This window comes from Chamaea fasciata, unplaced genomic scaffold (assembly GCF_029207755.1).
Source record: "Chamaea fasciata isolate MVZ Bird 193981 ecotype frontalis unplaced genomic scaffold, bChaFas1.0.hap1 SCAF_1, whole genome shotgun sequence".
Lineage (NCBI taxonomy): Eukaryota > Metazoa > Chordata > Aves > Passeriformes > Sylviidae > Chamaea > Chamaea fasciata.
In genome coordinates, this window is record NW_027094086.1 from 54,874,425 (window position 1) to 54,888,965 (window position 14,541).

Consider the following 14,541-nt stretch of genomic DNA (forward strand, 5'->3'; position numbering starts at 1 on the left):
CAAACTCTTCAGCCATCTGTTTAAGAAGCAGTAAATAATTTTATAGGCTAACAATAATTTTGTTCACATTTATCAAAATTTGTAAAACATATATGTATGTATGTTTGAATTTCTAATGAGTCATTACAATTTCAGCATGCTGACTTCTCTTAAAAGTCTAAAAATACTACTACTGTATTCCATACTCAAACAGACTTCAGGCTTCACCGTCATTATAGAAATTTTGCTGACATATACGCCACCAAGTAAAGGAAGAGATGGAGAGGAGGAGCTAATGAGTGAGATGGTTTTCACTGCTGTGAGTCAATGCCTGTGACTATTTGGGAAGATGGAATTCTTTAATAGCTGATACTACTAGTTTACAAATAGACCCTGACACACTAAACAGAGTCATCATGGAAATGAGGAACATTTGTGAAAAAGACACTTCACACTGTTTCAGATATGTATTGGCACAGCATAATGAATAAGTGTAGTTCAGATTTTTCTATCCTTCGTGTGAAATAGTCCCTCAACAATTTTACAGGTACCTCTGTGGTTCAAGTGACAGCCACTGATGCAGATGATCCTACTTATGGCAACAGTGCTCGAGTGGTTTACAGCATATTGCAAGGACAGCCTTACTTCTCTGTGGAGCCCAAAACAGGTAAATTTACACAAACCCTTTGCAGTAATGTTGAGTAAAAGAGGGTAATGTGCATTAAAAATTGCTAGAAACTTATTAATATGACCTCTCAGTTAATTGAACACATTAGAATTTTGTTGATCTTTTGATCTTTTATTCTTTAGAAAAGATTATGAAAGCCACGCGTCTGAGCCATGTAATAAACAGATATTGCTGGAATAGAACTTATTATCTTTTCAATCTATCAGCTGCTTGGTCTGCTGCCTGTTGTCATCTCTCTTATCAGTGAAAATTTCAAAATAAATTGAACATTTTTTTCAGATTTCAGAAATATCTAAATGTCACATAGTTGTTTCAATAAGAATAGGTTTGAGGCACAATTCCTCTCCATTCTACATTTCAAACTGAAGTTTTGTTGTGGGATAAGAATCCTTTCTTAATTAATTTGGAGAAGAAAACATTGTGCTTCTTATGCCTATCAGATATAATACTTTGCTGCCACTTTCAAAGCATATTACTGGTGATACTTTGCTTTTACAATTCTCTTGAAATTTTGTGAATATTTTTAAGGCACAACAAAAAGCAACTTTTAATTCTCTGTTGGTTTATTAATATTGCCCTTTCTGCTGTATCATTTAATAAAGCAGGAAAGTAGGTTCTTGCTCCGCTCATTTCAGTTTAGTGCTTGAGCCTTCACTTACACCTACAAGGAGAAGAGTTATAATCTTCATTTGGATATAACCAAACTTAGGCAAAAGAGAAAAAAAATATTTACCCTTTTAATCACAAAAAATCTGTGATGTGAATCACACCTGAGTAACAATATTGTGACCAAAAGGTCACACTCTATTTAGAAACATCTAAATTTGCAGAAATAAGTACTATCATTATCTTCATAGAGCAACAGATCCATGCTCAGCAGGGACATATAGCACTGTCCTTTTCCTTTCAGTGAGTATGATTTATAGTGGTTTTCTCTCTGTTTCTCTGTCTCCCTCTTCATGTGTGTTCATGTACTATGTATGTTGTGATAATGACTGCAGGCAGCCCTTGAGGAATAATATGGTAGTTTCTGCTAGTTTCAGGATTCAGACTGAAATATTTGCACACATTTTCATCACTTTGATGTGATACTCAAATTTCCTGTGTGCGTGACAATTTGCTTCCAAATGGTTGGGTAACTTTGGTAATTTAACTATGACATAAAAACAAGTATTCCAAGAAAAGCAAGGTAACAATAACACTATTAAATTGTATATTAATTATAATTTTACATGTCTTGTAATTACATTAATACATGTCCTGAAATAGTGCCAGGTGGTCTGTGAAATAAATGTTTCCACCCAGAGGTGATTAATGGCAAGTCCAACATTCATAAGGGAAAAAAAGGAATAAAACTCTAAGCAAACATTCAACAAATAGCAGATGAAGAGATATGTGTCCCCAGTGTGCCTCTTCTTTATTTAGTTTGTTTATGTTTCTTTTACTGCTGACACTAAGTGCTGGAGGAGCAAATTGCTGCCTCTCTGGGAATCAGGGTTAGCATCTGTACTATGTACTGAGCATGAAATATTCATAAAATCATCAGATTTTGTGAAGGCATATTTATTTTTTGATGTATATCAGCATAGCCGAAGAGATGAAACATGGAATTTTCTTGTAGTTTTCGTGTCAATTAATTACAAATTAATTATTTAATTTTACAGATCATCAAATGGACATAACAAAACTACTTCAGATATTTAAATATTTCATTGATAAATATAAAAAACTTCTTAATTATGCCAATGATTCAGAGGTGGGTAACCCAAGATATGGCAAAATAAGGTAATTTCATGTATCTGCAAAGTGTGGCACATTATCAGTATTGGTAAGAGTTAATGAATTGAATGGGTATTCAAAAGATAGTGAAATGAATCTTGACCTTAGAATTTTAAAAATGAAAGCAGAATACTCTGTTCTTCCTATCTCTAAAAGAGTGGGAAATCAAATACAGAAGATTGCACCTTTCAAGGAAGAGGAAGTGTTACCCAAGACATTTGGAAGACAAGTTCAGGGAGAAGATACTTGGAAAACACAATCATGCAGAGCATTGCCCAGTGAATCTAGTACTAAATAAAAATTGGTGGCTTTGGTGACTATTTAAAATAAGCTTATGTTACGTCAGTGCAACTCCTAGTCAAAACCTGTTATATTAGTGTTGGAATTAATTCATTCCACTCTTGCTGCATTCACTGATCTGCTGTTACCTTTTACAGGCAAACTCAGCTTTCACAGTAGCATATTTTTGCTTGTCCCAGCCTTGACACCTTGTCTTTCTACAGGTGTTATCAAGACTGCCCTTCCAAATATGGACAGAGAAGCCAAGGACCAGTACCTTTTAGTTATCCAAGCTAAGGACATGGTTGGGCAGAATGGAGGATTGTCAGGGACTACATCTGTAACTGTCACCCTGACCGATGTTAATGACAACCCTCCCCGCTTCCCACGCAGTAAGTTACTTTGTAAATACGTGACTTGTAATATGATTCCTAAACACCACTATTTTCTGTACACGCTGTCATATTTGTAAACAAAAATTGCATATTTCCCATGGTAAGTACTTTGTTAAACACGGACTGCACTGCAAGACTATACTATTATTGTTATTATTATTATTATTAATAATCATAATCATAATGATATATAAGCATTGTTTTTCTTTGCCTCATGCATACCAGATCAGTTGAAATGAAGTGGTGTGCAGCAGCAGGGACATTTATTAATGTATTTTGCTTCCTTTCTATGAATAAATAGACAAAAAATATATCCTAATAGATATTTCGGCCTTGCCAGTTAGACTTCAGGATTCTTTAATTTGACCTTTTATCCTTTGTATTCCTTTGGCATTGGCACTGTCACTGTCAGTATTTCCTAATGAGTTAATCATGAAAGAGCTGGGAAGTCACCTTCCCTCCGTTTGATTTTTGTGACCAAGGTGGCTCTCATCCTAACCTAAAGAAAGGAGCACACAGTTGTATGCTCAAACCAAAAGAGCTCAGTTTATTCATAGCATTCTGTCTGGGGTGCTTTTTTTCTTACTAAATAAATAACTAAATTTAAAAAAAAAGGGTAATATAGAATTAAAGCAATGTGAAGGATATATTCATGTCGGCTTCCACCTCACCTCCAATGATGGAAAAAATAGATCTGTACATGATAGATTTCCTGTTATTTCAAGCTACCAACTGCTTGAAATAATAATAGAATAACTGAAGTTGCTTTTGAAGGTGAGGGTGTTATTGGCTGTGGAATGCACTCTGATACACTTTTGACAGCATATATATCATTTTGTACTTGAATAAAAAAAGCTACAATTCTCAAGACTGTGAACTTACTGTTAAAGAAATTAATATATATTAGTTTCTAGTGATATTCAGATTGTGAACAGCCTAATCCAGATACACAGCTATAGAATAAAAATAGACATTATTATACTTGCTTTTCTTTCCTCTTTTCTGGAAAACAAAGTAAAACTTTCTGTATTATCAGGGACTCACATCATGATTTGCATTTAAGTTTTGAATTCTATTTTTGTATCTTTGCCATGTACTTCTCTTGTCATAAGAAGAAGAAGATGCCTGTTGCACTTAGAGTCTATCACAAAGAAAACCCAGCTGAAAGGACAATTTTATTTCAAAACTGAAGAATATATTCTTGCAGCCTGAGTAAATGTTCAGGCACATGATTTAAAGGAAGGTAGAATTAAGAAACCTGGATTTCTCTTTTTTTGGAATTCTGAATTCATTAAATTTTTAAATTTTGCAGGATCGTATCAGTATAATGTCCCAGAGTCTTTGCCAGTGGCTTCTGTGGTGGCCAGAATAAAAGCTGCAGATGCAGATGTTGGACCTAATGCTGAAATGGAGTACAAGATTGTGGATGGCGATGGTTTGGGAGTATTCAAAATTTCTGTTGACAAAGACACGCAGGAGGGAATCATAACTATTCAGAAGGTGAGTCTGATCTTACCCACTGGTTCTGTTTGGAGCTCTTCAACATGTGAGCAGGTAATGAGAGAAGGAGCTTTTGTTTCCAAGAACCTTGTCTACTGTAAATGTTTCCATTGGTATATTTCATCTTGACTTTATACTGTTTGATTTTGTGGTTTTTAATGACTTATGCTGAAAAATATTCTGCATTTTCTTTGACAAGACCTGTATTTTTGTGAGGAGGATGTTTTAAAGCACTACATTTGGATGGGAATCTAAGCTTTAGTCTCATTTGTCTTTCCATTAAATAGTAGAAAATGTGAAATTATATCTTGCAGCAAAAATGGAAGCTCCGTATAAAAAAATGGATCCTGAAATTAACTTCAAAAATAATTATCTAAATGTCTTTGTCTGAGGTGGTACTATTCAGAAAGCATACATTATTAATTTAAAATTATGTAACAGTGAAAGTAGTATGTTTACATGATAATGTGTTAGTAAAAAAAGTAAAAAACCCTGAAAAAGTTAAATAAGTATTTTTTCTTCATAACTTTGTACATGTGCAGTTAGAAAACATTATGAAATTGAAAAATCATGTTGATAAAAAATTATTAAAACTAAGCTTTCCTACATTGCTGCAATACATTTTTGGACTAACCATTTAAAAAGTAAAAATGTGCTGAAATATTTAAAAAAAAAATAAATTTTTTGAGCTGTAAAAGAAATACAACACCTTTGAAGAACCTCTCATATGATTATCTACTCCTAATGTGTGAATGCTTGGCAAGGTCCCTGTGACCTTTGTTATGCAAAGGGTGGTATTTCAGGGCCTGGGGTTCCCACCCAGAGCTCAACCTGCTGCTCCCACTGCAGCTGTTTACCCAACTACCTACACTGCATGGATTCCTCAAAAATTGATCATCCATAAAATGTGGGAATGACTTAGCATTTTGGAATACATGTAACTATGTTTCCAAACAAGGAACTATGTTTGTACTTATAATTTTATTCCATAACAGATTTTACTTCCCTATGTATTCTTTAATCTTTGTGAACTTTACCTGTTGGTTAAGGGGCTTTTTTGCCTTGTTGTCTTGGGTTTCTTTTTCCCTTCTCTGGTGTATCAATTTCTTCTTCAAGCAATAGAAAGCTTCAGTTATAATTCTCCTTTGAAAGAAGTTAAGACTGCAAGGTGTTGTAAAGCAATGGGCTAATTCTTTGATGCTCTTAACACCTGTTGAGAGCTGGTAATCATCCATAGATGTCACAACAAATGAAGTATGATCACCCTCGAACAATCATAATATGTATAATGTGAATCATTTTTTTCAAGGAAAAAAAACCCCATCTTAGACTTCTTGCAAAATGTACTTCTGCTTAGTATGTTTGAAATACAAGTGATGAGAAGTTAGTAGTCTTTTTGTTCAACAGCCAGATTGAATGTGGCTCCTTCGGTTTGCTCATTTAAAGTTTTTGGGCAAGGATCTGGGAGAAATGTGCCTATCCTAGAGGGAGTGCCTTTACCAGTGCCACAGTAGGCAACCATGAACCAGTCTGGGTCTTCAGTGATCTAATATGAGAACTGATGAGTTCACTTCCATTTTTTTTAGTATGGTTTTGTAGTCATGGTATTTGTTTCTGGAGTATCCTGATTTCAGTGATATACAGTGGGCCAAATAATTGACATTTGTTATTTCCATAAACATTTTAGCTAGGGAGCTGAACTGGACTATTCACTACTGAATATTTGCTTAGAGAAATGCTTTATGAAATAGCTGTTGGACTACATTAAAAGGGTACAAGTTGTTGACCTGATGGTCTAATTTGTTAATAATTTTTATACCTACATACTGCTATATTTTGACACAAGAATTCAGACTTCTTTCTCTGCAGCCTTAGGCCTTTTCTCCAGTTTTCCCACTATTTCTGACTTATTTTCCTCTGCATGGTAGGTAGTCCTTGGCTAGTGCCAGGTGCCCACCAAGCCAGTCTATCACCTCCTCTTCAGCAGGACAATGTGAGAAAATAAGATGGAGAAAACCTTGTGGTTCAAGACAAGAACATTTTACAAAAGCAAAACTGAAGGTCACATACATGCCAAGCACAGAGAAAAGCCAGAAGATCTTAGTCCTTATTGAGATGCCCAGCCACTTCCTGGGAAGCAGGGCTTCAGTCCAGGTAGCAGTTGCTTCAGAAGGCAAAGGCTGTAAATAACAAATGTCCATTCTCCTGCTCCATCCCCCTGCCTTTCTCTGAGGTTTCATGTCTGAGCAGATGCCCTGTGGCATGGAATATCTCTTCGATCAGTTTGGGTCCACAGTCCTGGCTGTGCCTCCTCTCAAGATCTTGCCCATCTGTGTGGGAAATGTTGGAGAGACAGCACTGGTGCTGTGCCAGCACTGCTTGGCAGTAGCCAAAAAAACTGGTGTGTTGTCAATATCTTTCCAGCTCCCAATGCAAAGCATAGCACTGGTCTGCTGTGGGGAAAACTGACTGCCCTTCACCCCAGTCTGACACACTCTGACATACCCAAAGGTGATTCCCTATGCTGAGGGCCACCTTCCAAATCTCAGGGCATCCTTAGCTTTCCATTTTGACTCCAGGGAATCTTGCACTTTGCCCAGTTCTGCAAGACCCTCCCTGCCGACCCTGTAGAGAACATTGTCTAGGATAGAAGTGAGGAACTGAAGCACAGTGCCTATCAGGCAATTACAGTCTCTTCTGGGCAATTAATTGAATTAAAGACCATTAATAACTGCATGTGCAAGTTAAGTGGGTTTCAATGGCTGAGTCTCTCCTGACAGACCACTATGGAGTTAGGTTATCCCTGCATGATAATGTGTGCTTGTTAGTAAGAAATCAGGGAAGAAATTAAGTTTGTAGCCTGGAATCTGCCTAAAAAATTTACTGTCCAGCACATGCTGTTCTGTACTCCTCTGAGTGCAATTGCCTTTCTTCTTTTTCATGCCCTAAAATCAGCTGAGGTACTGAGAAACAGCTCTGCTTCAAAATGCATGCCTCTCCTTTTCAACTTCTGATTATTGATATGCTCAGATGACATGTCTGTGTACACATCAGGCAGTAAAATGCCAAAGCAAAGACTTATGAAAAGGCACGCTTTGGTTCTAAATGTAAATGGGTGCTTTAGTTTTGCATACTTCTGCTGCAATTGTACATAAAGCTCAGCAGGCTGGGCATGAAAATCACTGGCAGTAACTCTGAGCAGCTGAAGGCACTTCTCCATTCATTTTTGTGCTGGGTGTTGTTGGAGAAAGTTTGGCACCTGGTTAGCTGAGTTCCACACACAAACGGAGGATTTTGCATTCTGTTTTTAGAAGGATAACCACTTCAAGACAATTTTGAAAGTTGACTTCCTCACTCAAAACTAACACTTCTTTTAACACGTAAGTAGCATTAAATTTAAAAAAGAGAGGTTTTGTAAGAAAGAAAAGAAAACTGTAGGAAGAGAAGTGAGATTTAAGAATTCACTGTGTAAAGATGGATTTTTATGTTCTTTTTTTATTTTTATTCCACAATATTCAGTTTTTGGAATATTAAAAAAATGCCCAGGGGTAAGAAAAAATTGCAGAACAATGGTCTGACTTGAAACAGAGAGATACGAAGCACCATAATTTTGTATGCAAAAAATGTATCCAGCATGTATCTACAATGGTATATAAAAGTTTTTGGGCTATTTTCAGCTATTTCACTACCTGAAATAGGATCTGAAAAATTCTAGAAGACAAACTTTGACTTTCTTTGTCTTTCCTCTTTCTTCAGAAGTTGTTATAAATACCAAGTGAATGAGACCCATAAGTAGTATTCTCAGCTTAAATGAAGGGTGGGAAAATGGTAGGAAAGCTAATAATGGTCTTTTCCTGTAACCTACTATAAACAAATTCATGCAATTTTTTTGCCTAGCAGTTTCAAGTCCCTGTGGAAATCTTCCCACTTCTTTATTTACTCACTTTCTTTTTTTGTTAAATAATACTAACAAATAAATGAAAAGTTCCCACTTTTCAAATGAAACAGAAGAAATCTTTCTTATTTTTATCCTGTTCAGAGCAGGTCATGCTACAATTCTGATGTTGCGAACAATGTGAGAGTTTAGCTAATCTCCGCACTACAGCACAGTCTCTGTGGTAAATCATAAAATAGAAGAGAATAGAAGAGACTAGAATCATAAGATAGCATTGTCAAGGTTGGAATAGATGTCCAAATTCATCAAGTCCAATCTTTGATCTAACATCACCAAGTCAGTTAAACTACAGTGCCTCATCTAGTAATTTCTTGAATACTTTCAGGGATGATGATCCCCTGGGCAGTCTGTTTCTATATTTAAGTACTTTTTCAGTGAAAAAAGTCGTCATGATGTCCAGCCTGAACCTTTACCTTTGCGGCTGTGTTGTCTTGTACTATCCCTAGTTACCTGGAAGAAGAGGCTGACCCCACCTCACTACAATTTCCATTTTAGGTAGTTCTAGAAAATAATGTACTCTCTGAGCCTTCTTTTCTCCAGGCTAAACAACCCCAGTTCCTTCAGCTGCTCCTTAGACAACTTATTGTCTAGACCCTTCACCATCTCTATTGCCCTTCCCTCTGCATTCACAGAATCACAGAATCACAGAGACACAGAATCACAGAATCACAGAGTCACAGAATCACAGAATGTGTAGGTTGGAAGAGACCTTCAAGATCATTGAGTCCAACCCAGCCCTAACACCTCAACTAGGTCATGGTATCAAGTGCCACATCCAGTTTCCTTTTAAACACATCCAGGGATGGTGATTCCACCACCTCCCCGGGCAGACTATTCCAGTATTTAATCACTCTTTCTGTGAAAAACTTCTTCCTAATATCCAACCTATATTCCCCTTGATGCAGCTTGAGATTGTGTCCTCTCGTTCTGTCAGATGCTGCCTGGAGAAAGAGACCAACCCCCAGCTGTCTACAACTACCCTTCAGGAAGTTGTAGAGAGTGATAAGGTCACCTCTGAGTCTCCTTTTCTCCAGGCTAAACAACCCCAGATCCCTCAGTCGTTCTTCATATGGCTTGTTTTCCAAGTCCTTCACCAACTTTGTTGCCCTTCTCTGGACACATTCAAGCATCTCAACGTCCTTCCTAAACTGAGGGGACCAGAACTGGACACAATACTCAAGGTGTGGCCTCACCAGTGCCGAGTACAGGGGAAGAATGACCTCCTTGCTTCTGCTGGCCACACCATTCCTGATACAGGCCAGGATGCCATTGGCCCTCTTGGCCACCTGGGCACACTGTTGGCTCATGTTCAGCCGGCTGCTGACCAGAACCCCCAGGTCCCTTTCCTCCTGGGCACTGTCCAGCCACACCGTCCCCAGCCTATAAAGCTGCAGGGGGTTATTGTGGCCAAAGTGAAGGACTCGACACTTGGACTCATTAAATTTCATTTTGTTGGACTCTACCCATTGACCCAACCATTCCAGATCTCTCTGCAGAGCCATCCTGTCTTCCAAGCAGTCGGCACACACTCCCAGCTTAGTGTCATCTGCAAATTTACTAATGAAAGATTCGATACCCTTATCCATGTCATCAATGAAAATATTGAACAGAGTTGGTCCCAGCACAGACCCCTGAGGAACACCACTGGTGACTGGCAGCCAGCTGGATACAGCACCATTCACCACCACTCTCTGGGCCCGGCCATCCAGCCAGCTCCTAACACAGCAAAGAGTGCTCCTGTCCAAGCCCCGGGCTGCCAGCTTTTCCAGGAGCATACTATGGGAAACAGTGTCAAAAGCCTTGCTAAAGTCCAAATAGGCAACATCCACAGCCCTTCCTGCATCCACCAGGCAGATCACCTGGTCATAAAAGGAGATCAGGTTGGTCAAACATGACCTACCTCTCCCAAACCCATGCTGGCTGGGCCTGAGACCCTGGCCATCCTGTAGGTGCTGCATGATGACACTCAGTATAAACTGTTCCATTATCTTGCCAGGTACTGAGGTCAGACTGACTGGTCTATAATTGCTGGTATCCTCCTTCCCGCCCTTTTTGTAAATGGGTGTCGCATTGGCCAGTTTCCAATCTTCTGGGACCTCACCAGTGAGCCAGGACTGATTGTAAATGATGGAGAGTGACTTCGCAAGCTCATCTGCCAGCTCCCTCATAACCCTGGGATGGATCCCATATGGGCCCATAGATTTATGAGTGTCCAAGCATCTCAGCAGTTCTCTGTCTGCCTCCTCTTGGATAATGGGGGGATCATTCTGTTCCCTGACACCATCTACTAGCCCAGGAGGACAGTTGTCCTGTAGGCAAGTTGTCTTCCCACTGAAAACTGAGGCAAAGAAGTCATTAAGCACTTCTGCCTTCTCCTCATCAGCAGTTACTAAGTTTCCTTCCTTATCCAATAGAGAGCAAAGGTTAGCCTTACCTTTCCTTTTACCATTAATGTATTTATAGAAACACTTTTTATTGTCCTTTACAGAAGTTGCCATTTTGAGTTCAAATTGAGCTTTGGCCTCCCTAATTTTTTTCCTACGTTCTCTAGCAGCCCCCTTAAATACTTCCCGAGGGACCTGGCCCTCCTTCCAAAAATGATGCATCCTCTTTTTATACCTGAGTTCATCCAAAACCTCCTTGCTTATCCAGGCTGGGCGTTTGCCTCATCAACTGCTCTTCCGGCACACAGGGACAGTCTGTTCCTGTGCCCTCAAAAACTCTGTTTTGAAGAACACCCAGCTTTCCTGAACTCCTTTGTTTTTAAGGGCTTCTTCCCAGGGAACTCTCTGAATAAGTCTTTTAAAAAGGCCAAAGTTTGCCCTCCGGAAGTCCAATGTAAAAGTCTTATTGATGTACCTCCTGATTTCACCAGTTATTGAGAACTCTATAATTTCATGATCGCTCTGCCCCAGTTGTCCTCCAACCACCACATCTCCCACCAGCCCATCTCTATTTGTGAACAACAGATCTAACACAGTCTTTCCCCTGGTGGGCTCACCTACCAGCTGTGACAAAAAGTTATCATCCATGCACTCTAAAAATTTCCTGGACTGTCTCTTTTCTGCTGTATTAAGTTCCCAGCAGATGTCTGGCAGGTTGAAGTCACCCACAAGAACAAGGGCTGATGATCCTGAAACAGTCTCCAGCTGCTTGTAGAATAAGTTGTCCACCTCTTCCTCCTGGTTGGGTGGACATTAACAGACTCCCAGTATGATGTCAGCCTTGTTGGCTCTCCCCTTAATTCTCACCCATAGGCATTCAACTCCATCTTCATTAGTTTCAATATCTATGGAGTCAAAAACCTTCTTAAAATGAAGGGCCACTCCTCCACCTCTTCTCCCTTTCCTGTCTCTTCTGAAGAGCTTGTAGCCATCCAGTGCAGTGCTCCAACTATGTGAGTCATCCCACCACGCTTCTGTGATGGTGACTACATCACAGCTTTGCTGTTACACCATGACCTCCAGCTCTTCCTGTTTGTTACCCATGTTGCGTGCATTGGTATACATGCACATCACTGGGCTAATGATTTCACCCCTAACTCAGGCTTAGCACCCTTGGGCCTGCTTCCAGGCAGCCCAGTTGCATCAGTTGCATCCCCTTCCCCCTTCAAACCTAGTTTAAAGCCCTCTCAACAAGGTCTGCCAGCTCCTGAGCCCTGAGCCTTCTACCCTTAACAGAGAGATGTATCCCATCTGATTCCAACAGAGCAGGGGCCGTGAAAGTTGTGCCGTGATCAAAGAATCCGAAATTTTGTCGATGACACCAACCTTTAAGCCACTTGTTAATGATGTGAGTTCTCCTATTTCTTCCATCATTTTTCTCTGCCACCAGAGGGACTGAGCAGAACACTACCTGGGTCCCTGTCTTATCAACCACATGACCCAATGCCCTAAAGTCCCTTTTAATTGCCTTGACACTCCTCTTTTCGATCTCATCAACTGCCAGCCTGGAGTATCAGCAGTGGGTAATAATCAGTGGGCTGAATCAACCCAGGAAGTCTCTTAGTAATATCCAGGCCCTAGGGAGGCAGCAGACTTCCCTGTGGGATGGATCCGGGTGACATATGGGGCCCTCTGTTCCCTTCAGAAAGGAGTCTCCTACTACAATTACCCTTCGTTTCTTCTTGATGTTAGAGGTGGAGATTCGTCTTACAGATGAATCTAAATAGGGAGGCTCACTGGGCAGATAACGTCCCTCTAAATCATCTAAATCGTCCAGCTGGTTCTCTAGTGCCAGGGCCTCATACCTATTCTGAAGTGGCACCTGGCTGGGAGATGGAGGTTGGGAGTTGTTTTTATTATTACCTCCCCGAGCAGGGACCCTTTTCCATTCCCCTTCATCTACCGGGTGCTCTTCTATTGCCTGGGAGTGGGAGTCATACAAGTCCTCTGAGTCCAGATGGGCATCCCTTAAAGATGGAAGGGCTGAACTCCACCAGTCTATTTCCCTTTCACTTTCCCTGATATACCTTAATTGTTCAACTTACTCCCTAACCTCAGCCACCAGTGAAAGAAGGTCCTTCACTTGCTCACACCTCAGGCACGCGTCCTTCACATTATCCCCTGAAACAACTGACAACCTCAAACACTCTGGGCAGGGAAAGGTCTGTACAGACGCATCCTTTCTGGAGGGCTCCACTTGGTCACATGCACTAATACCAACAGCAGTTTTTGACCGTGTTGAAACCGTTACTAACAGAAACCACAAGACCAAACAGCCAGTAGAAAAACCTCCAACAACACAACACACAGTACTCCTTGCCAGCAAGAGACTAGCAACCCTGCCTGCTTTCCCTGCCTGTGCGAACTGCCCCGCAAACTGCCTTGGCCATGCCCTAGAGACCTGCCACGCCCCTGTTTGCCTGCTCCTGTTCACTGTGCTCCAGGTCACCGCACTCCCTACCGACCTCTTACAATGGGCCATTCATCAACGCAGGGAGCTCCACCCCTCACTTCCTGAACGACTCACAACTGAAGAGATCCACACCTGCTTCACCTTCTTATAATGGGCCACTAGGCAACACAGGGAGCTCCACCCCTCACTTCCTGAATGACTCACAATACCTCCTGAGTGGGGGGCCCAAAACTGGACACAGGGCTCGCCTGTGCCAAGTGCAGGGGTGCAGTCACTGCCCTTGTCCTTCCAGACACTCTGGTTTTGATACAAGCCATTGACCTTCTGAGGTATGTGGGCACACACTGGCTCAGGATTGGCATCCCCTGCTTCTTTTCTGATGGGCAGTTTTCCAGTTACTCTGCACCCAGCCTGTAGCACTGCAGGGCTTGTTGTCACTCAGGCACAGAACCCTGCACTTTTCTTGTTGAACCTCACACAACTGGCCTCAGCCCATCGATCCAGCCTGTCGAGATGCCACTGCAGAGCCTTCCTGCCCTACAGCAGACGGACAAACCCACACAACTTAGTGGCGCCTGCAAACTTACTGAGGTGCACTTGACCCCCTTATCTAGATTATTTATAAGTATTAACCAGGGTTGGACTGAACACTGAACCCTGGGGAGCACCACTGGTGACTGGATGGCAACAGAATGTAACTCCATTCACTACCAACTCTGAGCCTGGCTAATTTTTAACTCAGTGAAGGGTGAACAGGTCAAAGCCATGGGCTGCCAATTCCAAAGTAAAACTAAACTAGATGTGTGAGTTACCTTTAAGCCAGATTTGCAAAAATGTGCATTTTATGTGATCTTTTCAGAAAAAAAAAAAAGAGTTGTAGAGTTTATGAAAAAAAATCAGGCATTTATATTTCTTAGAAGTATCTCAAAAATTTTTCTTCGTTCACACTGTGACTCAGTTCTCCATCTGTAGAGTAGGATCAATTCCTTCCTGTAGTTTCATTTGTAATTTACATACTGCTATCAATCCTCCGTTAGGAAGGACTCAGATCATTTGCATAACTCAATTTCACAGTGGTGAGGGTGTTTGGAGAAAAAGTCATTTTTCTG

General features: G+C 40.6%; 1 protein-coding gene across 3 annotated transcripts in view; it reads left to right on the plus strand.

Annotated features, from left to right (window-relative positions):
• Positions 1 to 14,541, plus strand: part of CDH7 (cadherin 7) — a 78,988-nt gene that overhangs the window by 38,114 nt on the left and 26,333 nt on the right. For 2 of the 3 annotated variants that reach the window (XM_066184100.1, XM_066184091.1), the window contains exons 3-5: positions 527 to 646; positions 2,950 to 3,117; positions 4,433 to 4,620. In XM_066184100.1, the coding sequence (XP_066040197.1) occupies positions 527 to 646; positions 2,950 to 3,117; positions 4,433 to 4,620 (476 nt within the window). The remainder of the gene's footprint in view (positions 1 to 526; positions 647 to 2,949; positions 3,118 to 4,432; positions 4,621 to 14,541) is intronic. The other variant, XM_066184108.1, reaches the window with a different exon arrangement.